The sequence below is a fragment of the Panthera pardus genome, unplaced genomic scaffold, assembly GCF_024362965.1.
Source record: "Panthera pardus isolate Hobbes unplaced genomic scaffold, ASM2436296v1 HiC_scaffold_11, whole genome shotgun sequence".
In the NCBI taxonomy this organism is placed as follows: Eukaryota; Metazoa; Chordata; class Mammalia; order Carnivora; family Felidae; genus Panthera; species Panthera pardus.
Window position 1 is genome coordinate 11,591,105 of NW_026526666.1, and position 26,282 is coordinate 11,617,386.

A 26,282-nucleotide genomic window follows, 5' to 3' on the forward strand; every position below is an offset into this window, starting at 1 on the left:
GAAATTTACTAACTTTATGCAGTTACTCTTTATGCAGTTGCTTTTTTTTTTTTTTTTTTTTCACGCTGAGCCCAGCTGTCTCCGTTCTTTATGACTCTGGACATGATTTAACGTGTACACTTAAAAAATGGAAGAACGACTTCTTAAATTTGCAGTAAATGTATTGTTCAATAGATTTGATTTACTAGTCATGAACCATAGAAGGGCCACCATGGCAATTTATTGTGATGTTGTCTCAGGAGTTGGAGTCCACTGCCTGTCTCTGCTCTGATCCCCATAAAAATAATCCAGTGAAGGGAAGACCCATGGTTTACCTTGGCACCAGCCTGGATTGTGACTGCCACACCCTCATCTGCATATCAGGCCCCCCTTTCAGATGATGAGAGCATGGCAGGTGGGAGCGGGGCATGTTCCATGGGTTTAGTGGCATTTGTTCTGAGCAGCTGGCTGGGGTCAAAAAGCAGAGGTCTCTGGGCATTGCTGCTTGTGAGAGATTTACAGGGCTCCACTTGCCTCCCTGGTGACTCTGCAGAGGAATCAAATGGATGGAACATGTGGGTGTGAGTGTGGGTGTGTGTGTTGAGGGGAGGGAGGCTCATAATTTAGAGGGACTCAGAAGGGTCAATCTCTTGGCAAGAACTTGTACAAGATAGTCTCTAGTGATTCCTAACTGCAAGTGCCTCCTTCCTGTTCTCAAGGAAGACTTGGAAGTGTGGAAAGTTGTATAGCTGGTCAGGGCTGAGAGTCAAGGGAGATGGACTGGAGGGGTCTGTCCCAGGCTGAGGGACAAGTAAGGCCTCCTGGAAGAAGTGTTTCCAAGCTTAGGGGGACATGTAGGCCTAGCTAAGCAGAGGTGGGAAAGATACATAGAGTTCTTGAGGAAAGTACAGCTTGAGCAAACACTCAGGGGCAAGAGAAAGCTGGGCACTTAGAGAACTGCATCACTTGTAATACGGTAGGAACATGGGCTTCTATCAAGAGCTCCAGGAGTTGAAGGTGGGAAAGCAGAAGAAGTAAGGATTGGATAACAAATGAGACACGGAAGCTATGTGTGCTTACTTGGGAGGGCAATAAGGATTTATAGAAGGATTTCAACCGAAGGGCAATATGGTTGGATTTGCGTTTCAGAAAGATGGCTGTGGCTACCCTGTGGGAAATGGACGCATGTACTTGGCATCCTTGGTTGGGCTTCTCCTTCTGGAAAATTCCCTGTCAATCCCCAGCCTTGGCCAGGAAGCACAGTCCTGGGTCCTTGTGCGCAGGGGTTGAGGTAAGAATGAGATACCGCCCTGCCCTCAGGAGACACAGTCCAGTGAAACAGGTAGGGCTCATTCTGTCAGAAGACGTCTTACCAAAGCCTGTGACCCTGAGTACAGGAGAGCCACGAGTTTATAGCTGGGAAATTAACTGGGGAAGGCAGGAACAAAGACCCAAAGTCTGGGTGAGGGCTGAAGGAAGGAAAAATTTCTTCTCTACCCTTAAGTTCTTTGAGCTGGACTCAGAATTAAATTTACATGAGGCAGATTAATAGGAGGAAAAACCCAAAGCTTTATTAAGTGCCTAGGGAGCCTCGATAATGAAACTGAGGCCTAAAGAAATGACCAAGGTGGGCAGTTTTTTTCTATTTTTTTTCAGACAAAGAGACAATAAATATATGAGGAATTTGGGCTGAGGTAGCAGATTAGTAAAAAAGTAATAGTTTTGTTTCTATAGTTTTCTTGCCTTTAAAGCTCCTATCTCTGATGATGAAAACGTCTCTTTACTTCTTAGTGCAGGGAAGATGCCTTTGATATGTGAGATTTATTTCCTGCTTTTAGGGAGACAGAGAAGGGTCTGAGTGTCCTTGCACTGGCTGTTCCCCAAGTAGATCAATACAAAATAATCCATATGACATTGTGGTACATTTTAGGCGGCCTGCTCTTGGCCCCTACAGGGGAAAGGCCCCTTATGCCTGTGGATCATCCTCTGTCCTCTGCGTCCCCGGCCCTTCTGTGGGGATTTTCAGGGAAAGGTACATTGCAAATGTTGGGTCTACATACGACGTTGTCTGATGGAACTTTCTGTGATGACGAAAATGTCCTCTCCCTGTACTGTCCAATGTGGTAGCCATTAGTCACATGGGGGCTACTGAGTACTTGAAATGTGACCAGTGCGATTGAGAAACAGATTTAAAAATTTTACTTTTTATAGCCCTACGTGATCAGCAGCTACTCTATTAGCACAAACCTAAGATGTGAGAGCCTCACAGGCAGTTCGATCAAATGCTGAACATGTAGGAGATTATTATAAGCAATTCTGATTTTTTGTGCCTGGAGGCAGTGTGGTGTAGGGCAAGGCTTTGAACATTGGCATAGTCAGCTTAGGGTTTAATCCTATTTGTGCCACTGTATTGGTCAAGGTAGGCTTACTGCTCTAACACACACCACCCATATTTCAGTGGCTTAACATAATAAAAGTTCGTTTATTTATTTATTTATTTATTTATTTATTTATTTATTTTACTCACTTCACAATCCAGTGAGGGTTCAGAGAGGTATCTGCTCCACACAGTCCTCCAGGCTCCCTCCTTCCTGTGGCTCCATCCTCCCTTGGGCCTAGAAATTCTCTCCATTCAGCCAGTGGATGGAGAAAGGAAGAGAACATGTAGGATTGCCCTGGACGTTTTATTTTTTTATGGGACTGGCTTATATTGCCTTGGCCAGAACTCAGTCACACGGCCAAACCTGACTGCAAGGGAACCTGGGAAATGTAATCCAGCTATGCCCATGAAAAAGAACGGAGTTCGATTAGCATCTAGTCAGTTTCTGCCTTGGGTATCGACTAGCTGTGTGACCTTGGGCTCAGTTTTCTTATCTATAAAATAGAAGTAAAATCAGAATTGGTGAAAGCTGCATGAAATAACACCCGTGAAAAATGCTGAGGCCAGTTGGGATTCACGACGATGATTTCTGCCTCTTAGTTTGGGTCTCATTTCAGTTATTGGGCAGCAGCTCAGCTAATACTCAAAATCTTGCACAGGGCAGTGCCTCTGCGTGAGATTTTATGTATGTCCCTTTGTCTCCAGGGAGCAGGACAGACTTTGGACAGAATTCACCAAACCCTTGAGCTTGCCTAAATTAGAGACCAGCCCTGGGACACAGATGCAGACTTGTCAAATGTTCTTGGCATCATGGGGGGAGGTAGGAAGTTCTTCTCCCCTGGAGAGATGTACTATGTTGGTCATAAAGAAGGTGTAATTACTGAAATATTTACAGATGAGATTATCTTTCATCCGTAAGTGAAATTTTCTTCAAAATTATCCGGGGACGATGGTAAGCAGGGGTATGGATAAAACATTATAAACCTTAAGTTTGTAATTATCAAAGTGAAGTGATAGGTTCATGGGGGGATATATTACACAATTCTCTCTTCTTGTGCATATGTTTGTAATTTTCCATACTAAAGAAGCTTTAAGGGCCGTGAGGATCCTTTTTTTAACAAGATTTTGCAGAGAAGTCCAGAAACTTCTTATGACCTTGCAGTATGGGAACAGTAGCTGACTGTCATTGTTTATTTGTTGACTCACCAAAGCAATTAATGATTTTGCAGCTGGGTCTCCCACAAACCCAGTGAGGCAAAAACGCCAACCCCACCCTTGAGCTCTGAAGAAAAAATGCATTTGAGGGGGAGTATCATAGATGTGCCGAACTGGAAGGGACCTTGGCATGCAGGAGCTGTGTCGGTTTACCAAGAGGAGGTTAGTATAAAAACTTGGTGCACAAATTCCTTTATTACGACACTTTTGCAAAGGCTGCAGACTTGATTTTCTAGCTTCAGGATGCAGAAATAGAATACAGAAATACTTTTTTGTTTATGGCTGCACTAATGGGGCCAGTATTATGAGTGGACAGTGACTCTGTGGCATTGGGAAGAGCCTCCTGTCCCCTAAAACTTCCCCCCCCCACCCCCGTATTACTCTGATGGATGCCTGAAACCCCACCTACTCTGTTTCATTGCCTTCATATCCTGTTAAAAAGTGACTACTGGGGGCGCCTGGGTGGCTCAGTTGGTTAAGCGTCTGACTTCGGCTCAGGTCACGATCTCGTGGTATGTGAGTTCGAGCCCCGCGTCGGGCTCTGTGCTGACTGCTCAGAGCCTGGAGCCTGTTTCAGATTCTGTGTCTCCCTCCCTCTCTGACCCTCCCCCGTTCATGCTCTGTCTCTCTCTGTCTCAAAAATAAATAAACGTTAAAAAAAAAAAAAAAAAGTGACTACTGTAGCCCTGGGCAGGACAGTCACTTACACCTTAGTTAAAATGATCTTATCAGTTTTTGCTGATGAGGAGGGAATGGGGAGAGACAGGCACTTGAAGCTCAAGGCTGCAGAAACAGGGTGCCACACAATGGAGAAGAGCTAATAGAAAAGGGTATCTGGAGAAAAAGTTTTCTGATTTCACACATTTCCCAGGGCCTCAGCATGAACCAGAACCGCATGGAAAGAACTTGAGTGGCCAACCTAATCTTCTTCACAAACAAGCACTGAAGCGAGCTGTGCCCAAGATTTAAAAGAGCATGTTTCAAACGCCTGCAAATTCAGTTACAGTTTTATAGTAACAGACCACATCCTTGTTTACAATTGCATGAGATATGTTACACACATTATGTAATTCAATCCTCATGAACCCTATGAGCTGATACCATCATTATGATCCGTGTTATAGGTGAGGGAACAGAGGATCAGAGAAGTAAAGTGGCTTGCTCAGAGTCACACAGTTTGTTAGAGTCAAGATGTGAAGCCAAGGTCTATCCCAAGCCCATGTCATCACCATTAAGTCTCCACTGTCCCAGGTTTCCTGATGTGGTGTCCATAAAATTTTCTAATTAAACACCAGCAAGCTTCGGTCTTGGCATCTCCTTGAGCCAAGCCAGGGTTTTGGCTAATGGGATTTTAACAAGACCCCGTGCCGGTTTTTAGGGTAAGCATAGTCACAGCTGCAACTAGGTACCATTTCCAACTGACAGAATCCTGGCTATTCCCAAGGAGGTGATATTCTGGGGATGGCGTTGACCTTCTGCCAGAAAGGAAAGAAAAGAGTTCTCTAAATACCAATCTGGTTCAAGAGCAGAACACTGGCCAAGTCTCTGCAGGTAGCATTGACTGAGGCTCACTTTGTAGATTCGTAAAAGGCTGGAGGAGGGGGGCTTTGAGGCTCTTTTCATCTAAGATCAGCCAAAAATTGAACACCCTGAACCTTTCTCTCTGTCCTCATGCCAGTGCTAAAGATCAGTCAGGACCCGGAGGCTGACCAGTTGACAAATTTATCACATATTCTCGGTTACACACAATCAAGGGGGCCAGGTGAACGAAAGTTAAAATAATCCTAATGTGAATTTATTGAGCCTCTGCAGTTGCCAGGCACTGAGGTAACATATTCAGAGATGAGTAAGACATGGTCTTTGCCTGTAAACAGCTTAAAGCCAGAGCATGAGACCACCATGCAAACAACCAAGGTAATAAGGACTTAATTTGAAGAACAACTATGGTAGCCCAAGAGAATGGCTAGTTCCTCCTGGGGGGTCAGGGTGGACTTTACCAGTACGTCTTACGTGACCTTTGGGCTGCGTGTTGAAGGTTTCAGGCTGAGTGGATGCTTGCTAGGAAGACAGATGGAAATAGGAAGTGGTGGAAGGCATTTCCAGAGGACAGAACAGCATGTACAAAGGCACGAAAAAGTGAAAGGACGTGCTTGGGTCAGGTAACAGAGAAAAGGTCTATGTGCTGGAAAGAAAGGTGTGTGAGTGGAAGGAGGGAAGGCCAGAAAGGAAGTGAGGGGGGTGTCATGATCAGAAGAGGGTGTTTTCGAGGAAATGATCTATCGCAGAAGATTGAAGGAGGCTGGTAAGGTGAAGCAGAGAAGTATCTGTGTACACAGATGGAGATGCCCAGTAGATACTTAGGGGGAGGAGAAAGTTCAGGAAAAGATCATCAGCACCTGAATGAACTTGAAACCAGGGGCTCCCATCAACTTTCCAGGGAAAAGGGCAGACGGAGTAGGCAAGAACAAGGATAGAGCCCTGGGAAACGTCAGTTTCCCAGCAAATGGAGCCACCAGAGGAGACTCAAACAGTTACTACATCTATGAGCTGTACCTTCAGCCTCCCCCAGCCCTCCTCCAAATTGTCTCTAGCAAGAAAATGAGCAAATGATTAGGGTGTCTCTCTTCTTTCCGGTGCCGATGTCCCCTTCTCAGACTTGCTTTCCTTCTTCCCATCCTTTTCTTCCTTCACTTAGCCTCTTGCCTTCAGGGAGGTCTTGATGAGCAGAAAGTCCCCCATCACGGATATGCCTCCCCGGGATCTGCCTGGGTTCGAGCAGACATCGGGCTGGCAAAGGTCTCTTGGACAGACTGACTTTTGGAAGATACACTGGAGCCCATGAATTTTGATGACTTCTCATTTGCCCTAACTGGTCTAGGCATTTCGACTAATAAGATGACCACTCAGGCAACTACTGGCCTCCCTGGTGGGGTTAGGGATGCAGGAAGTGTGGGTTTCCCCACTCCCTCAGGAAGGTACCAGAAGTGTCTGATGGTTTTGAGTTCAGCCATCAGGGCCTGAACAAGGTGGACTGATTTTGAGGCTACAATCTCAGTCTTAACACACTGAACCCTGTTCCACACCCAACTTACACAGGCCAGATACTTGAGAGGCCAACAGAGCCAGGTCAAGAATGTCCTCTCAGGGCAAATCTTATCTGACTGAGGGGGTCTCTCTATTCTCAGAAGAACAAATGACCAGCAGCCTTGGGGAGTGGAAAGAGGGAGGATTCAGAGCTTCACTCTAGGTGTATAGCCTGGGATGCATCCCTTAGCATCAACCACCTTCAGTTTTCCCATCTATAAAATGGTAATAATACTTATGGTGCAGGATTTATAGGAGACATGGCAAGGAGTCCAGCATATGGTGGCTCTGCTACTTAAGGCCAAGATTAAGTCTGATACAATTCAATGACTTGCAATGTTGCTTTGGATCCCTTGGACAGCCTTCCTATTCTTGGTCTTTTACTGTTCTCCTCTTATTTGTGGCCTCATGAGTTCCTACCTGTGACCTTGAGGAAGCCACTTAACCTCTCTGTGCCTTGGTTAGATGCTCAAGGACTGAGGGAAATGAACTCAGATGGCCAATGAATGAATGCTGATATGCCCAGCTACAGGGATAAGGGATGGGAGGCAATGGCCAGACCAAAGCGAGAGGTCCCCAAGCCCAAGGGGAGACTAAAGGAGAATGAGGGGCCACCTCCCACTGAGTCCTTCACCAGATCTCTACTTCTATAAAGCCTTGCTTAACGTGGTTGGGTAAACAGGGGAGGCTGGGTCCATATGGCTAGCATAAAATTGGCCCCCACGGAATGTCCTATGGGCTTTCCACCTGGTCCAGCCCCTTCTTTATCCCATCCCTGTGGCTCTTCCTGTCTTCATCAGAAGTTCCCCGCTTCTGGGGCGTAAGGAGTCAACTATCTCAATAAGGTGAACTTGACCCGTTGTGGGCTGTGGCCTGGGATTGTTCTTGTGACACGCGTGGAGGTATGTGTTTGCTTATGTCTGTGTATATAATCCAGCAGTTCTGACTTCTTTCCAGGAAAACCTCCTGTTTGCACCACTTCTGCCTTGGACAACAACAGCAGCCAACAGTTACACTGTGCTTCTTACGTTCCTGGCACTGTTCTTGAGTGCTTTATCTGAGAGTTCATTAAATCCTCCCAAGGACCCTTTAAGGTAAAACAGTAGTATTTATTGTCATTTTATGGCAGATGAGGAAATGAAGGCACAGAGAAATTAAGTAGCTTCCCCAAGGTCACACAGCTAGGAAATGACAGAGGCAGTTTCAAACCCAGGAAGTGCGACCTCAAAGCCTGTGCTTTTTACCTCCAAGGTACACAGCGCATTGAATGTGGAAAGCCTGCAACCATCGGAGGCGCAGTCTGTCTCTCTCTCTCTCTCTCTCTCTCAACTCCTGGGCCAATATGGGGCAAACTACTGAAGTAAGACAACCACAAGCAGTGGGGGGAGGGAGGGGGCGACCTTAAGATCACTCTGAGGCACAGCTTCAAAGAGCAAGCCTGAGCAGGGCGGCCCTGGGAAATAGCTGTGCAGATACACCAGCCTGGCGTGTCAGCACAGAGGCTGCTGACTTGGAGCCGGGTTGCCGTTTAACGTCACAGTCCTCACAGTGACAAGCTCTGCAAATAGTGGCCAGAACCACGGGACTCAAGAAGAATCCTCATGTGTGCACAGCTTAGGAAGGACACACAGACACAGAGAACAGTCATCCATAGGAGCACCATCTTTAAATAGAAAAGATAGCTTGAAATACACTCAGTGCACTCTTGCTAGCTGGCTCTCTCTCTCTCTCACATACACACATACACACAGATGCACGCACACAGACAGACACATAGGGCCACGGCCAACGGAGTGACTGAACAAATGCCTGAGCTGTGCTGGTGGCAAGGGGGAGGAAATCTAGTGCCCCAGCAGCTCCTGACTTTCAGTTCCTATTTAAAATGTCTGAATTGGGAGCATGGACAAGCTCCCAAATTAGCTTTTTAAATAGAAGCTGAGAGTTAAAGGAAAAGCGGCCGTGTCATGGGGGAAAAGCAAGTGAAAATCCCGGCCAGGCCAGGCCAGAGGCAGAGAGGGGGAAGGTGAGGCCATGCAGTTCTGGAAAGATGCAACGGAGGGTGACAGTCAGTGGGAGGGACAGCATCTCCTGGGCAGTGGCTCCTCCAGCTGCCAGAGTCAAGAAGCCTCCTTCCTGCCCATCTCTTGCTCTTATTTTCCAGATCACCTGGTTGTGAGAAAGGCCAGTAAATAAAAAACATACTGGCCTAGACTAGAAATTCAAATCTTTCCAATTTCTGTCTAGATCCTCTGGACAGCTGCTTCTCTTGAATGATGATATGTAAGCCTGGGTGGAACAGGGCCAGGTGTGTGTAAGGGGGGAGGGGCAGGGAGGTGTCAGAATCAGTGTCCTGTCTTTAAATACAACTTACAAGGTGCAGGAGAGCACAGTGGTCCCATCAGTTGACCGCTCTGGAAGAGGAAGGATGCCCCCAGCTAACTGTTCCAGAAAGCCTGTATGCTTTGGGGCAGACCCACCCCCTGAGCAACACAAAGGTGGGATGTACAGGAGTTCATATGCGGGCAGGAATACAGTACTGGGTTTTAACTCTCCCCAGTTGGAGGTGGCAGTGGAGGACTGAAGGCAAGTGCCCCTCCCTGGACCTGCCCACCCAGAGTCTGGGGCAGTCCCAGGGGTCAAAGCAGCTGAAGTGGATAGTTGTGAGAAAATTAGCTCTTCCCCAGAGGGAAGGGAGGAGGGAGGTGGGAGCAATGCCAGGGCCTTCCCTGAATTCTTCCTCTGTCTGCCAGGGAGTGGCAGTGTTGTTAATCATTATTACTGTATGTAAATCAGTATGCAAATCTCACACCGCTCTGGGACTCCTGGCAAATGCTAATGGATCCCACGCCCACCTCTTGAAGGACCAATTGTACACCTTTCAAACCGACACACTGAAGGGGGTTTTGGGGAGAGTGGCAGCCAATAAGGGAAAGAAGGGCGCCAGCTGCCAGGAACCCACAGCGGCCTAGACCACAACGACCGACCCCCAAACTGTCACCTGGAACAGGGCTGGGCTTCTCACAAGCCAGAAACCCCGTTCCCGACTCAGCGAGGTTCTTTCTAGCACACCCTCGCCTTCACCGCACACTTTGCTTTTCTGTGTCTGTCTCAGGCTCTCCACACTCCACCTCTCCACACTCAGAACTGTGATCTCTCAAGCCCTGTGTTCCGGTCCTGCTGAGGCACGGAGTCGCCTGGCTTCTCGAGTGGCGGGCTGAGATCCCGGGATTCCGGGCACCGGGGCCGCAGACCAGGGGAAAGCTGGAGCCGCGGGTCGGCACGGTCTGGGTCTGCGGGGACTGAACGTTCCGCGCGCCGCGGCCGGGAGTGTGGGGGAGGCTGGGCCGGATACCACACTCCGGGATGCTCCAGGCTCTATCCGCCAGGCCCTGTGGGCACGTGCCGACCTCCTGCTCCCCATCCTGGGTCGAGGCACAGGGCAAGGGGGATCCGTGGGCTTTGGGGAGGGACCCAGGGATCCGGCGGGCGCAGGCAGAGTTCATCCTCCCAAGTCCAGACTCTCGGATCTGGGTGCTAGGAACACGTGGCAGGACAAGAAGGCGAAATCCTACCTTCGGGTCGTGCCCCTCGCGCCCTGGGAGGAGAGCGGCTCTTACGTGGGATAAGAGCAGTATGAGTCCCCCTTGGGATCTCCAGCCCAGGCACACGGCACTCGGAGCTGAGAGTCGCGGCGAGCCGGGAAGCTTGCGCGGTGGCGGCTCCACCTCGCCAGGTGGCGGGGCTCGGCCGTGAGCAAGTGCTGGTGTCGCGTGGACAGTCGGTGAGAAAGAGACACCCGGCTAGCTCCACACCCCCCCCCCCACGCGCGCGCACACATCGGGGCTCCGTGCCGCCTCTCCCCGGGTCCCCAGCATACACGCCCCCGAGCTCACACTCGTGCCCACTCCGTGCTCCGCCCCCACCCCAAGCCGAGCTCACCTTGCCACGCTCACCCCCGTGCCCACCCTCGCCGGCACACGCGCTTCCACCCGCGCTGGTACACTCCGCCACCTCCAGGCACACCCTAGGATTCCTCCACTCGCCCGGGGAGACGCACCAGGCTCTGCCTCGTCTCCCCGCCCCCCGCTCGCGCGCGCGCCCCTCTCTCTACACACACACACACACACACACACACACACACACACACACACACACACCCTCGCGCGGGGAGTCACACGCCCTCGCCCCGGGCACCCTCCCTCGGCGAGCCTCCAGGTCCTCCTCCTCTCTTCCTCCGCTGCCTGGCGGCCCGCGCTCTCCGGCCGGGCCTGGAGCCGCTCGGCCGGCGGGGATCGGCAGGGAGCGGAGGGCGCAGCCTCGCCGCCGCCCCCGGACTCTCCTCTCCGCCCCGCCCGCGCCGCGCCCCCAACGCCTCCCCCTTCGGGAGAGGGACCTCGCCAGGCAGCCCGTGGCCCGCCGGGCTCCGCTCCGCGCGGCGCCGGCAGCGGCGGGGGCAGGGCGCGAGCGAGGGAGCCCGCGAGCCCGCGAGCCCGCGAGCGGGGCGGCGAAGCGGGGAGGGGACGCGCCGCCGAGCCGGGGCTGGAGCGGCGGCGGCGGCGGCGGCGGCGGCGGCGGCGGCGGCGGGGGAGGGAGGGCCCCAAGGACCGAGGGACGCACGAACGGACCGAGCCAGGGAGAGAGCGAGCGAGACTTCGCCGGCGAGCGGCGGCTGCTGGGCGCTTCGCCGCGCTGCTGGGCGCTCCGCGCCTCCGCGGCCCCCGGCTCCCGGCCGCAGCTTCCTCGCGCGCGCGGGCGCGGGGCGCGGGGCCCGGGGCTCGCTTCGCCGAAGGTAAGAGGGACGCGACCGAGCCTTCTGGAGCCAGGAAGTGTGAGGAGCGCTGCTCCCACGCCTGTTGCTCCCGCTGCCCACGCGGCACCCTCCCACTCCTGCGCCCGGGTGGGTGGGCGCTGGGGCGCCGGAAGGATTGGGGGTGGGGCCGGCGCCGCGGGGGAGCAGGCAGCCGGCCCGGGGGCGTCGGTTCCCTCCGGCTGTGCAGCCACCTCCGGGCAGCTCGGAGACGTGAGGCTTGGGGGTGGGGGTGTGAACCTCTGCCCTCTTTCCATTGGCCTGCCTTCCCTCGGGGGTGCCACAGGCAGCGCCCCAGGATCCGGCGGCAGGTGGCGACGGCTTGCTCGGTCCCCTGGCTCGTTGTGAGGGGAGAACGAGAGAAATGGCTGAGAGTGGAAGCAAGGAGCAGTTTGGGGCGCTTCGCAAAGTTCTCCAGCCCACCGAGCCGGCGGTGTGCCTACCAGAGGCTCGGGGCCGCACATCTGGTCCTACCCCGTTGCCGCTTGCACCCCTGGGGCTCCGGGAAAGGTCTCTAAAGTGACACCCGGGGCCAGTGCGGCCCGGGGGAGGGGTTTCGGAAGACTCACTTTTTGGAGGTGTTTACATTGGGGATGGGGCACGGAAGGGACAGGGCAGAGAAGTTACCTGGAATCAACTAAATTCCTGCACTTGCTTAGCGTTGACATTTGAATCAAGTCCAAGAGGTTCTGCTTTCATCCCGGGCAGCCTGATATGTCAGCAACAGGCTGAGGTTCCGGACCTGGAATCTTAGAGCAAAGAGAAGGCTCCGTGGTTGTTTCTGAAGAGAGGGCGTCTAAACTTTCTTGTGATCCTTGGCACAATGGGTTCCGTTTGTAAGACTGGGCAGAGGTTCCTATATGGTGCACGTTGGCATGTTGCATGAACTTATGTGATGGTTAAATTTGTGCCTTATTTACCGTTACTTCAAGGGACCCTGGATATTTAATGTCTGCAGAAAGGGCGTGCACGAATTCAACGCAAAGTGTGTGTACATTTCCCCATGTGGACATGTTGGCACACAAACGGCAACTGATGTGTTTATTTTTCCGTGTCGCTATTTGAATGCAACAAAATGCAAGTACACAAGGGACCCCCAGAGGAAGAAAGATTAGTAGCTTGTTCCCTTTTGCAGCTGAGGAGGCTGAAGAAAAAGAGAGTTCAGGAAAGTGCCCTGGCCAGCCTAGGAGTGGCACTGTGGGAAAAGAGGATCTGTATGGGTGTCCGAGGCCTGTACCCTAGGGATCCCCAGCCTAGCACCCTGTCATTTCATGCCTGCTTACCCAAACCCTGTGGGCATGGGAGAAGGCCCCCTGGATCACCAGGACCCTCCCCTCCCCTGGACTGGCCCCCTGTGAGCTAAGCGACATGATATGAAATTGTGGAAGGTAAAAGTTTCCAGAGACTCTCCATACCCCGCACTCTGCTGAGGTCATTGAAGGGCAGACCTTGGTGACACGATGCTTTTGCTGCCCTGTGCCTGCCTGGGCTCAGGTCAGGTGTCAATCCCCAGGACAGGCTGTCTGGTCGCTTTGCCCACTTTTGGCCCTCTACCTCCAAAACAGAAGCTGTTTAATAGGGCTGACTTTTTACAGCAGGGGGAAATGTATTCCCCTCTTCCAGGATTTTTTGCCTTTGTCGTTAGAGCACTTACCTGTTTTAAACGGCTCTTCCCCAGCCTCCCCCCACCCCCATCTTTCCCACTGTCAAACTCTTCTGCCAAAAGCAAAAATAGCTTCAGATTTTTCATTTGTAAGGCGTCCACGTCCTAGTAAAACCTTGGCATTTGAGGCATGTGCAGTGCCATTGGCTGGAAATGGGGCCGCACTCTTGTGCCTGTTGCAGGAATTCATACCCAGATCTGCTCCAGGAGGTGTTGGTCCCTGTCAGGGGGCGAGCGCTGCGGTGAGAGCCACGGAGAAGCCCTGCTTAAGCCAGGTCATGTCTGCGGGGTTGTGCAGAGCTAGTATGGCCTTGGGCATGGTATCTGGTGGGAAACTTTTCCTCCCCTTCCAAGCCCCACCCCGCCCCCTACACACACACACACACACACACACACACACACACACAGAAAGTAGCAGTGGGGTAATTGCTCCTTTTGGGGTACCTTTTACCCGGGGGGAACAGAGCTTGAGCCTCTGGAGACAACCTGGCTTTTGCCTGGCCTTCTTTGGGAAGATCGTCCTGGATTGGTTTGGCCTTGGGACTAGAGGCTTTTATGATAGATACAGAGGGGTTGATTTTCCTTCCTTACCTCTCAATTATTCATCTGAAAGCAGTATATAGAGTACTCATTGCCCTTAGGAAGAGGGATTTGGCCTGAGGTGGAAAGGGTAAGGTGGTGAAGCTCAGGTTGGCAGGGGCAGGCACCAGGCACTGAGGTTTGGGAGTCAGGGTGGAGCAGCCCTGGGAGAATGGAAGGGGAAGGGCATTGCCTTTTCAGGGTACAGAGCTGCATGTCTGCAAGCTGGATGCTCCAGGGTCTCTTGGCTCAGATGCTCTTGGCTCAGCAGTCACTTACCTTACTCTTTGCCACTTGAACCCCCTCAAGGTCCTACCTCTCTGAGCTCCATTCTAGGATAAGGCAAAAATGTTAAGGGTCAGAGGTCCAGGGCCTAGTGTCTGGGAGCCTGGCCCCCTTTCTCCTCCAGGGAGGAGGCCGGGCCTTCTGCTGTTAGACCCAGCCTTAGACAGCCTTGAGTTCTGAGTGATGCAGATTGTGCACCCTGTTCTGGGCACCAGCCTCATCAGGAATTCTCAGAGCTGCCTCTGCTGAGATGAGGCTCGGGCTCAGTCTGTCCCCACAGCAACAAACCCAGATGCTCTGCTTCCTGCTTTGCATGGGCAACCGTTAGGAAGAGGTCTCAGTGAGACCTTGATGTCCTGGATCCTAGTGGAATCACGGATTCCTTGAACCAAGGGCTCCTTGTCACTTTCTTGCCCATTTGTCTCCTTGTACAGATGAGGATTCTGAGGCCCAGAGTACGATGGTGGCTTGCCTTCACACATTCAGGGGAGAATTGAAGCTGGAATGTAGGACTTCCCCACTGCGTGCTCTTTGCTGCCTGGGACGGGGGGGAGGGGAGTCTCTGCATCCTGCTGTCTTCTGTGGGGAGCATCAATACCTACCTGTACTTGGGTCGGGAGAGCCACTTGGCAGTGACTCAGTCAATGGTCTGTTTGAAAAATCATCAACTCCTATATACATGGAATTTAGCCACTTTGAAGGAATCTTTCTGAGTCTCTGCTCCTTCCCTGAAACTTATGGGCAGAGACGGCCACGTCATAGGATTTTTTTGTGGGGACAAATTAAATTGTTGCTGTAACAGTGCCTAAAACAGTGCCCAGAGCATTGTCAGCACTCCATGAGTGTTAACCAAACACAAATTGGAATTATCTGTGACCAACACTCACGTCGTGGGCTTGCTTGCCAAACTTCCCTTGCTCCTTAGAAAACCCAGGTAAGAGTGTGTGGAGGGACTACAAATCCTCCCGATAGCCTGGAGGAAGTATGGGAACTAACAGGGTAAATTTCTTGCAAAAGATATAAAATGCACAGGATGTGTTCCCACATCCATCCGTAGCATGTGGACCACCCACTGCAGAGGGTGAACAACCCCCCTGTTCTTTCCCCATAATCAGGAGCTCATCAGGCTTGTGCTGGTTTTCTGTTCTCTGAGTGATGACATTTATGGGGAATGTCATTGTCATTCCTGTTGTCTTCTGTGGCATCTGAATCAACCTCCCTTTTTGAGGGAGCAGAGGGGCCTGTGAATATTCTCTTTAGCATGCAGATGAGGAAACTGAGGCAGAGATTGGCTCCTTGAGAAAACCCGACTGAGAGCACAGTGAGTCAGAGCCACTTCAGTTGGCTTCTTTTGATTCCGATCTGTCTGCAGAGTGTATTGTCTGTTAGGAGAGAGAAAAGTCTACCCTGGACCCCGCCCCCCACACTTAGCACGGCATGGAGTAAAATTGACAGAATGCAAATGGCGGCTGTAAAATCAGGGTTCCCAGTCTGAGAACCTACTGACAGCAGCACACTGAGCTGCCTCCTGGGCTGTCATGTAAAAACTGAGGCATCGTGGCCTTTACCCTTCAGGAGCTTACTATGGGACGGGGCAGGGGGTGGGGGGAACAGGGCTGTACCCTTGAACTCCGCATTGCCTGGGTTTAAATCTCTCTGCTTTCTTATCGCATCCTTAGGCCAGTTACTAAAGCTCCTCATGATTTATCTTCTTCACCTGCAAAATGGACACCACAGTGGTGTCTACCCCCTAGGGCCATCAGTGGCCTCAGCTGACGTGGGCCACGTAAGCATGTGGTACAGTGCCTGGCACACAGTCAGCCCTGTGTAGACATCTGCTGCCATTCTTCTATGGACGGAAGACCTTGAGAAGTCACGTAGCATAGGCTGGGGGGCATGGGGTGACGGGGGCCGGGGGGTGGGGGTCACCCTGCCCGAGGTGGGATCCCCGATCTGTCCATTTCCGGCTGGCATGCCGCCAACTCTCAGGCGGCTTCCAGGGTTGCTGGGAGGATAATGTGAGATGATGACAGGAGCCCGTTCGCGCAGAGCCTGGCATAGAGTACGTGCAGGACGATAGTGAGCCGCGAGTGTTAATAAGACATGTTGAAAGTGTCTTGTAATCCAACCCAGAGGGCAATAGGTGCCAGAAGAGAGGAGCAAACAAGGTTCTGTGAGCCCAGAGAAGGAGAGGATTTCAAGGGGCATCACAGAGAGGGTGAGGAACAGGGAGGCGACTAGGAGGGCCGAAGGGAAAGGATATTCCCCACGGAAGGAAGAGTGTCCAGAAACAGCGCCCCACATAGTCTGTGCACGAGCTGCTCTGGCCTTGTTGCTGGAGGTCTGCACGGGTGCATGGGGCTTGGGCTGGAAAGGTAAGCCAGGATCCGTCTGTGGCAGTCCTAGAATGCTGGGCCAGAGTTTGGACTTGATTTTGTGGGTTGTGGGATAAGGCACCACCGGAACCTTGCTTTAGGGAGGTTACTCTGAGCAGAATGGGTTCCCCAGGGACTGGGAGAAACGGTAGGGGTCGGGTGGGACGAAAGATGAGCAGGCCAGTGGGAAGGGAGCAAACTGGGGCCTTAACGAGGGCAGTAAGAGCTATTGTCTCATTATTTGGCAAACCGTGTGGGTGAAGCAATGAGAAAGATGGCCAAAGGGACAGGCCTGGGGTTAGGGAAGCCGTGAACAAAAGGTTGACTGATGAGCAGGTTTTGGCAAGGAGGGAAGTTCGGGTTGACCTTGTCCAGATGGGAAAGTCTAGTGGCAGCTCAGGAGTGAGCGGCGGTAGACATCTGACAGCCTAGAGGAGTTGGTAGTCAGGAGAAGGAAGCAGGTTTACAGGGAAAGACGAAGATCGTCTGCCTCACTGATTTAAACATGGAGTCAAGCCAACTGAACTCCAGAGTGTCCAAATAATTCTGAGTTAGGGCTGGGTCCGGGTGCCAGTTTAGGATTAGTGAAAATGAGTGTGTCAACCCCAAACAATTTCCTGGTGCTGTTACGTTGTTTCTGTGTCACCACATGTCTTCCCACAGATGGCAACACATTTGGGGATTCAGAGTCATTTCAGTATCATCTTTAAAAAGCCAGATTTGGGAAGGTAAATCTGTTTCTCAAGGCCAAAAATAATTCTTCAAGCCATTGTTTCCCCCCAGCCATGCAGGTGACAGGGAGGTGTGTCCACGGTGTGGTTGAGAGACTGGTGGGTGAGGGGACGAGGTGGCCCAGCTCTGGAGGAGCCTCCAGGGGTGGAGCGGGGCCAGGTGAAAGGCACTGGCATGGGAAAGAGTGTTGTTATATAACCCGAGGGAGCTCTGGATGGTGGGCAGATGGAGACGGGAGGCGAGGAATCTGGAGACGGCAGTGAGTGTGGTTCAGCTTCCTCTTGGAGGGAGAGGGACAATGCATGGAAGGCAGGTGAGCCAAGACCCCAGGACCCCCTTTACAGGATGGGGAGGGAACCCCACCGCGCCTCACGGCCTCTCCCACATCTTTCTGTCATGGCTCTGAGGGATACGATTGGAGGCTAGGTTGCCAGGTGTCCCAGAAGGTGGCACCAGGGACAGCCTTCTCCATGGGACTTGGGGAACAGAACTGTACCAAGCTGTAGGCCTACCGTCTTCACCTGCCATCTCAGAGAACTTTCCAGACACGAGCAGCCCCGGCCTCCATCTCACCAGGGGGGAGTGGAAAGCATGTGTTTACCTGATCTCTCTCACCCACACCCCATTCCTGATTACCCTGGTGGGTGAAGAGTGAAATAAAAATTAGCATGTTTATCCCACTTTTAAATTCTTTTAATGAGAACTCATTTACCCTCTCCCAATTTAAATTCGTAATAACGCCATAACCTTTCAGAGCTGATTATTACCTGCATCTTCCCAGATCTTCCTAGTAAAGAGGCTTTCCCTCCAAATGCTCCTGAGCCTTCTTGGAACTCGACAATTTGTCGGGCAGTCAACAACATCTGGTGATCCCACACTGCGGCACTGCCCTGTGCTAGGTGCTCTCCCTAGGAGGGGAGGGAAAGGAATCCAGTCTCCTCTCTTCGGTGGCGGCTTCGGTTTCATTAATTTGCCTTCAAGACTTTTGCTCGCTGTTCCACTCAGCACGGACCCTTCCCTGTGTCCCATTTCCTACCTGGGAGGCAATCACGGACTCACCCGCTTCTCTGCTCTCTCCTCCCATCTCCCAGGGGTCCCGGAACTAACTCCAAGCTGGTGTGCAAAGCCTCTGAGCAGTGGCCGGCCCAAGAGCTGGAGTCACCATGGCGGCAGGAGTGGCAGCCTGGCTGCCTTTTGCGCGGGCGGCGGCCATCGGGTGGATGCCAGTGGCCAACTGCCCCATGCCCCTCGCCCCTGCCGACAAGAACAAGCGGCAGGATGAACTGATCGTCCTCAACGTGAGCGGCCGGAGGTTCCAGACCTGGCGGACCACGCTGGAGCGCTACCCGGACACGCTGCTGGGCAGCACGGAGAAGGAGTTCTTCTTCAACGAGGACACCAAGGAGTACTTCTTTGACCGGGACCCAGAGGTGTTCCGGTGCGTCCTCAACTTCTACCGCACGGGGAAGCTGCACTACCCGCGCTACGAGTGCATCTCGGCCTACGACGACGAGCTGGCTTTCTATGGCATCCTCCCAGAGATCATCGGAGACTGCTGTTACGAGGAGTACAAGGACCGCAAGAGGGAGAACGCCGAGCGGCTCATGGACGACAACGACTCGGAGAACAACCAGGAGTCCATGCCTTCACTCAGCTTCCGCCAGACCATGTGGCGGGCCTTCGAGAACCCGCACACCAGCACGCTGGCCTTGGTCTTCTACTACGTGACTGGCTTCTTCATTGCTGTGTCGGTCATCACCAACGTGGTGGAGACGGTGCCGTGCGGCACGGTGCCTGGGAGCAAGGAGCTGCCCTGTGGAGAGCGCTACTCGGTGGCCTTCTTCTGCCTGGACACTGCCTGCGTCATGATCTTCACTGTGGAGTACCTTCTCCGGCTCTTCGCGGCACCCAGCCGCTACCGCTTCATCCGCAGCGTCATGAGCATCATCGACGTGGTGGCCATCATGCCGTACTACATCGGCCTGGTCATGACCAACAATGAGGACGTGTCCGGTGCCTTTGTCACGCTCCGGGTCTTCCGCGTCTTCAGGATCTTCAAGTTCTCGCGCCACTCCCAGGGCTTGCGGATCCTGGGCTACACGCTCAAGAGCTGTGCCTCCGAACTCGGCTTTCTCCTCTTCTCCCTCACCATGGCCATCATCATCTTTGCCACTGTGATGTTTTACGCGGAGAAGGGCTCCTCTGCCAGCAAGTTCACGAGCATTCCTGCCTCTTTTTGGTACACCATTGTCACCATGACCACACTGGGGTAAGTCTGTGCCGGTAGACCGGAAGAGGGTGGAGGTTGGATGGGTGGGAAACCGTGGATGGCATCAGGACTGGGCAGAGGAGTGGGGAGTCGCTTGGCCAAGTTGTAGGAGCAAGGGGAGTTGCCTCATCAGAAGAGGAAGGCACACAAGTGATTTGTTTGGGGGTGGTAGCTTGCTCTGAATTGAGTTTTCTTTTGGGGGGAGGCATGCATTTTATACAACATGGAAAATCAAGCCGTCATTTGTCTTCTCAGCCATGTGTGCAGTGTGTTGTGGGGGGTGGGGTGAGTGGCTGTATTCTTACAAGCTTCCGTGCTTGTAAGGGCTGTCACTGAGAGAGAAACGGGGCAGCAGGTAGGAAGGAAGAAGGCCCTGAGGAGTTCTGTGAGTGTCGTAAGGAGGGTACACATTTCCATTAACCAGAAGACACCGAGAGCACTTCTTCTGGATCCTTCCTGCATTTCTTTCTGTAATATATCTGCAGGCTATTTCTCTGTTGCCTTCTCTTCTCTGCTGCCACAGATGCTCAAGGGTTCAGTGGATCTGAGCAGACTTTCTCTAAGTGACTCTGAACTTGGGTTTTCTGCAAAGCAGGGCATCCGATTTGTTTTCTTCTCATGGAAGGAGTTGCAGTCTTGCTTCCTCAGCCCGACTCTGTGATTGAATGCCCCGGCCTACCTGGGCGACTCTGAGGTGGTCTGCACGGATCACGTGGTCAGACACAGAAGCAGCAATATCATCAGAGGGAGGGAGAGGCACTCAGCAAGGCTACGGGTGACTCTGTCTCTTCCATCTCCCCGAGGTCCCTTCTCCAGCTGAGGTCACAGAAATGTATTTATGGTGCTGGCATGCGAGCTTTCCATCAGAGGAAGGGGCTCAGGAAGGAGATTGCAATCTTCACCCTAACAGGATTAGAGCCAACGAAGGCAGCTTTATGGAGACATGTATTTCTTAGGGGTTTCTGCTTTGGGCGTTGCGAGTCACTGAGGCTAATGCAAAAATCCCTTTACAATTCATGTGCTGGGTCTGTATTTGCTTAGGCCAGGAAGCGTTATATTGCTGATGGAGAATTCATGAAGCTTTTTATTTGGTCTTTGACAATTCGGTTGGTGGCGTCCTGGTGATTCGATTTTTTTTTTTTCCTGGCCTGAAACCCTGCGGCACTGGTGTCGGTTTTTCCATAGTGCTGTGTGTGCTTATTGGGAATGACTGAGCAGGTGACGGGACCTTTTAAAATGATTACATTTGTCATTGTGCCACACGGGAGGGGGAGAGCAAGGGGTGTCATTGTCCATTTGTGGAGGCCATATTTGATGGGGGCATTCCCTTTGTCTCTTGTCGGTCTGACACAGGCCATCCTGCCCCTTCCTCTCCCTCCAGCACACACACAGTTCTTTGAACAGCTGCTCACGCCCCGAGTGGGTAAGAATGTCTGGTTATCTGACCTTGTCTCTTGGTTTAGGTGGCAGATGTGGGCTTCTTGGCACAGCAGGATATTTAGGGATAAAGTGGCTTGGGGGCTGGCCACCGTATCAAGAGAAAGAGACACATTTACCCCTTCTAGGCTGACCCTGCCCATCCCTTCACTCTCCTGAAGGCGACCTCACCCATGGCCAAGACCTCCCTGGCCATGCTCCCGATGTGGCTCTGACTATCCGGTGTCCTTAAGTGCCCTCTGATAGGGACTCATGACACCAGAGTGATGCCTCAGGACTGCCATGGGGAGAAAACAGGGCAGACAGATGGATGTCAGAGTTAAAATGGGATCGTTTCAGAAGAGATCGATGGAAACTTCAGTGGCCACCTGCCTATTACTTTTTATTATTAGTATAACAGCATGTGTGTGTGTCTACCATGTGTCAGCAGTGCGCTAAGCACTTTGCATACATTATCCCTTGAAGTCTTCACAGCAGTCCTGCAAGGTAGGAAAAATGCCATACAACTTTGAAGACACAAAAAGAAGGCGAGGCTCGGAGAGGTCAAGTAGATTTCTGTAGTCATACAGCTGAGAAGGGGCAGCGCTGGTTCTCCAAAACCAGCCTGACTGCCTCCAGTGCCCTTTCTCTGTCCACTCACCACTCCGCTTACACCCAGACTGTCGGGGACATAGGTGGAAGGCAGAGCCCCCCAGCGTTACTTCTTTTATATTATGGCCACGGAGTGTTAGTTTCTTCTAGTCACATCACTCTGCAAGAAAACATCAGTGCGGTGAGTACTACAGCCACTCTACTAGGCACACAGGGAATTTGTAAATAAAACCTCTGCCTCTGGCCAGTTTAAAGACTGCCTTTGAAATTAATGGCTGCTTTCCTAGCAAAAGGTGCTGTTTTACTGTCGCTGGGGAGACCACTGATTGCCTTTAGCATTCACCCTGTAGATCAAGGGGTGAGTTCAGTGTCAGGGGACGGACAATCTTGGCCTCATATTTACTTTCTGAGGGAGGAGAGAGGATGGCAGGGAGCAAGAGGCCTCTGCCAGAGAGTGAAAGCAAAGAGGGAGGAAAGGGCACCTGCATGGGAAGTAGCATGCTTCCCCTGACTGCTAGCCCTGTGGGCTCCTCTCCCTGCTCTTCTGCATGCGTCGAAACGTCTAGCCTCTGGGAGGGGAAACGAATGAGCAAGAAAAGAAGCCTTCAGGAGTGTCTCCCCTAACCTCAGATAAGTAATGGGACAGCAGGCTTTTTCTTCCCCTCCGCCCTGGCTGGTGTAGTCTAATGCTCGATTGGACTACTTTGACTTTGACCTGAATTGGCAGTTGGAACCATCACCAGGCTCACTGCTTGGCTATACATAGCAGGTGCTTGGCAAAACGCTTTTTAATGGATTGGTTGATGTGAATGGGGCGCCTATACCATTTGCCTGACCTGATACTGTTCTCAGTCCTTTCCAGACCTGCCTTTCCTCTTTCTAGGGTGGACCTAAGATTTGGGCTCTTTCCCAGCCCTGGGCCCTGGGGGCAGAGGAGGGCAGCCTTCGCTTGGTGTCTGGTCCATCTCCTGAGACACTCTGCATTGTGGGCGTCTTCTTGTCCTTCTCAAAGGCCTTCCCAACTCGACCCTGGATGGTTCCTGTCCTGAACAGATTCACTGGCTAGTCGTAGGCTTAAACTGCTCCAGAAAACCCTTCTTTTTCTTACTGTCTGCTGGGATTTGAGCCCCCAAGTGGCTGTGGAATACCAAAGGCCAACGTTCTGCCATAGTCCACGTTCTGTACGGCTGCTTCCAACAACTCCCAACAGACACTTAGTTTTTCCCATCTCCACACCCTCCCTGCCCTGATTCTGCCCCAAGTTCCCGTTTCCGTCTGGGAGAAACTTTCTTTAGCTTCTTTGCAGAGCAGGGCTGACCGACAGGCTGCAGGGCTGGGCCTAGGGCCCATGTGCCAAGTGGAGTTCACTCTTCCTTGCTCCAGTTCCCATCTCTGCCTGCTTTCCTAGGACTCACTGATGAGTTACTCAGGTGTCCTCCAGGGAGGGATCTCCTGGAACCAATTATTTCTGTTTATTTAATATCTCAAAATACCTTAAGCACATAGAACAATAACAGCCCATCTGCCACCAAGGCCTGAGGATGGCTTTCCTTTGCACCTTCCTCTGCTGGTAGGGAAGACCCCCATGGCCAGTCCAGGTTTCCCTTATGCCCCCTTGACAGTTGAGCTCCCAGATGCACCATGAAAGGATTAATTTCGGTGCTCATAATTGATGCTATAAATAAAATCCTCAATTATCTCAGTTAACCGAGAGAAGGGATAACACAGAACTCCCAATATTAAATAAGACCAACACACCCAGTTTGTGAATGTATTCTATGTTGTAGATTTTTTTTTTTTAAGCAGATTTTCCTTCTTAATTGTGTTTGACTTTGCTCAGCATCACGATTGGCCCAGACTGTCTGAGTCAGTCCGTGGGTGAAGCTCCAGTTCAGCGTGGGGAAGAGAGGATCGTGCACAAGGAAAGCGTCGCAAGAGAGCATCCATCAGGGCCGTCGAAGGCCAGCTCCGAGACTGGATGGGATGAGGCTCTCTTGGCTGTCTTGGGGACGGGGGGACGGGCTTGGGAAGGGCACAGAGCAGCATCGCTCCTGGTACGATGGCCTGCTGCTGCCTGCTTGGCTTGCTTATGTAATTGAGACTGCCAGCCTATCTGTCACCCCATGCCCCGAGATGAGAGAGCTTTTGACAGGGTCCAAAAATCCCTTTAACGAAAACAGAATCGATTTTTACTTCTTCCAAGCATGAAGCAGCCTCCAGGTGATTTGCATTTCCCTTTAAAACCTAATCCTGGAAGGGGCCTGACTGAGGTTTTGTGAGACTGGGGGCTGGCCCTGGACAATCAATACAGGCACACCACAGAATGGGGTACTTGGTCAGGCTGACCCCCTGACCCAGTGCCAGAAGTGGGGACAATCTGGGATCTGGTTAACCCTTCAGTTCCCAAGATTCTGACTGCACCTTCTTTCACTGCCTCGAGGCCCACCAACCCTCTTCCCAACTCCCAATTGCCTTGGCCTGGGACCCTGGCCAGCCATATCTACCTGGGTGGTGGTGTGACCCTGCCCAGGGGGATCTGGTCATAGCATGCTTACTGGGAAGGAATGACCCCATGCTCTTTTCTTGGTTTGACACTTCTTACCCAACAGTTCTCTGGTGCTGCAGTTCCCAAGAGAAGATACAGACCCACATCTTGACAAGAAATCTTGTATTCATTCCATGTTTATTGAGTGCCTACTGTGTCCCTACTGTCTGAGAATACAAAGCGCTATGATTGCACCCCAGCCTAGCATCAGGTCCAGACAGAATGAATTGAATGAGACTCACTGCTTTTCCTTTGAGCCAAACCAGGAGATGGTAGGTAGAACAGTGGACCAAAGGTCAGAAAAAGAGGACTTTATGCATACGCTTCCTGCCACTCCAGAGATTGCCTCCCATCTGCTCTGTGTCTGGCCAACTCCCATCATCCTTCAAAACTCAGGCCCACACCATCTCCTCCAGGAGGCCTTCTTGCCACCCCTGCTACCAGGGTGTCCTAGGTACCCGTCCTCTTCCTTCCCATTGTGGCCTTACGTACCTCTGTCTTGTCGGCTGCTGTATTTTATTAACTTTATCTGCGTATGTGTCTCTCTCGCAGGATGTGAGCTCTTCAAGGGCAGATCTCTGTATTCCAGAGATCATTGAATGGCCCGTGCCTAGCTCAGGGTCTCACTAGATATCTGTTCAACCAAACAGGTTAGTAGCCCAGCTTACCTCTCTTCAGTTTTCTCATCTGCTAACCATCCCCTGGCCGTTTTAAGAACTGGTTGGAAGTGCTGTCGGAATGTTAGCCATATTGTCATCTCAGACAAATCTCCATTTGTGGGCAGGTTGGAGATGGGGAGGCCAAGCAGGGCGTTCTCTGGTTCTGACGTCAACCTTAGCACAGTTGGGCCTTTCTTGCACAGGAAGCTGAAACCCTTCTCCTTCACCGTTTTTGGGCTGCGTGGCCATGCCTCCCACTGCAGACTCTGGGGTCAGGGAGGAGCAGAAAGGGAGCCATAGATAAGCACCCCCATCCATGAAATTTTCCTCCATCCAGTTATTTCTGCAGCACATATTTATTGAGTAGTCACTAGGCAATAGGAATACAGAAGCCAAGACAATAGTCTGTGATGTCATGGAGCTTACATTCTAGTGGAGGAGCCCAGACGGTAGATACATAAACAAATCCATTCTATCAGGCAGCAGTTCATGCTACAGAGACAAATAAATCATGGTGCGATCAACAGGGAGTAATGAGTATGGGAAGGTGGTAGAGCCAGGGAGAGTTGCTATTTTACATGAGGAGCGCAGGTGATACTTGAGCAGAGACCTGAAGGAATGTGGGCAGCTTAGGGAAGAGCATTCCAGGCCAAGAGAACAACAAATGAATGCAAAGGCCATCAGGCAGGAGAGGCCTTGGTGCTATTCTTGGAAGAGTTAGACGGTCTTGATGGTCAAGCTGCAAGAGCAGAGCCCGGGTATAGGAGGTCACTGGGGAAACAGCTCATGCAGGGCCCTCGAGATCAAAGACTTGGACCTTTGCCCTTTACCCTGCCTGGAATGGAAAGCCACTGGAGGGTGCTGAGTAGGTCTCACTTAAGTTTGAAAAGGATTATTTGGGGGGCAGCTGGGTGGCTTAGTTGGTTAAGCGTCTGACTTCAGCTCAGGTCATGATCTCACGGTTTATGAGTTTGAGCCCGCATCGGGCTCTGCACTGGCAGTGCAGAGCCTGCTTGGGATTCTCTCTCTCTCTCTCTCTCTCTCTCTCTCTCTCTCTCTGCCCCCCTTCCGCTTGCATGGATGTGCTCTCTCTCTCTTCAAAATAAATAAGTAAACTTAAAAAAAAAATGAAAAGGATCACTGTGGCTGCTGGGGAGTGAATGCTTTGTAGGGGGAGAAGCTACCATCATAGTCCAGGCAGCAGATGATGGCGGCTGGGCCAAGGGTGCTGGCGGTGAGGAGGGGAGAGCTGAGACATTCTGCATGTACATGAAGGCAGGGGCAACAGGAAGCCATGCTGGTCCTGCTTCTACCGCACCAGCGCCAAAACCTCCCATAGCAAAAAGCCAAAAGCTCCCGTAGCAAGCACTGGCCCAGGAAGATATGGTCCTCAAGACTTTCCTCACCCCGGGGAGAAGCATTTCACAAGAAGGCATGAACCAGGCACCTGCCAAGGACTGGACACCCTCTCACCACCATGGGGGACAGTCTTGGCTCAGAAACAGAAACAGGTGACTCAGAAAGTCAGTGGTTGTGAGAGCGGCTGAAACAGAGAGGCGGGCAGGCGATCAGGGCTGCAGATGGGGGACAGGTGGATTCACATGGGTAGGATATAGGAGACTTTGGGTGCTTCACACTGGAACCGTTACGTTAGGTTGGTTTTCCAGTCCAGCAATTCAAAC

The 26,282-nt window shown here is 52.0% G+C and overlaps 1 protein-coding gene and 1 long non-coding RNA gene across 3 annotated transcripts in view; one reads left to right on the plus strand and one right to left on the minus strand.

Moving 5' to 3' along the window:
* Positions 1-11,227: 11,227 nt before the first annotated feature.
* Positions 11,228-26,282, plus strand: part of KCND3 (potassium voltage-gated channel subfamily D member 3) — a 208,928-nt gene continuing 193,873 nt past the window's right edge. For both annotated transcript variants that reach the window (XM_019457842.2, XM_019457843.2), the window contains exons 1-2: positions 11,228-11,447; positions 18,191-19,368. In XM_019457842.2, the coding sequence (XP_019313387.1) occupies positions 18,263-19,368 (1,106 nt within the window). In that variant the 5' untranslated portion in view covers positions 11,228-11,447; positions 18,191-18,262. The remainder of the gene's footprint in view (positions 11,448-18,190; positions 19,369-26,282) is intronic.
* Positions 21,167-24,933, minus strand: LOC109272053 (uncharacterized). Its single transcript, XR_002082234.2, has 2 exons — positions 24,610-24,933; positions 21,167-21,556 (listed from the first exon to the last, which is right to left on the minus strand). It is a non-coding gene; the product is annotated as an uncharacterized LOC109272053 (long non-coding RNA).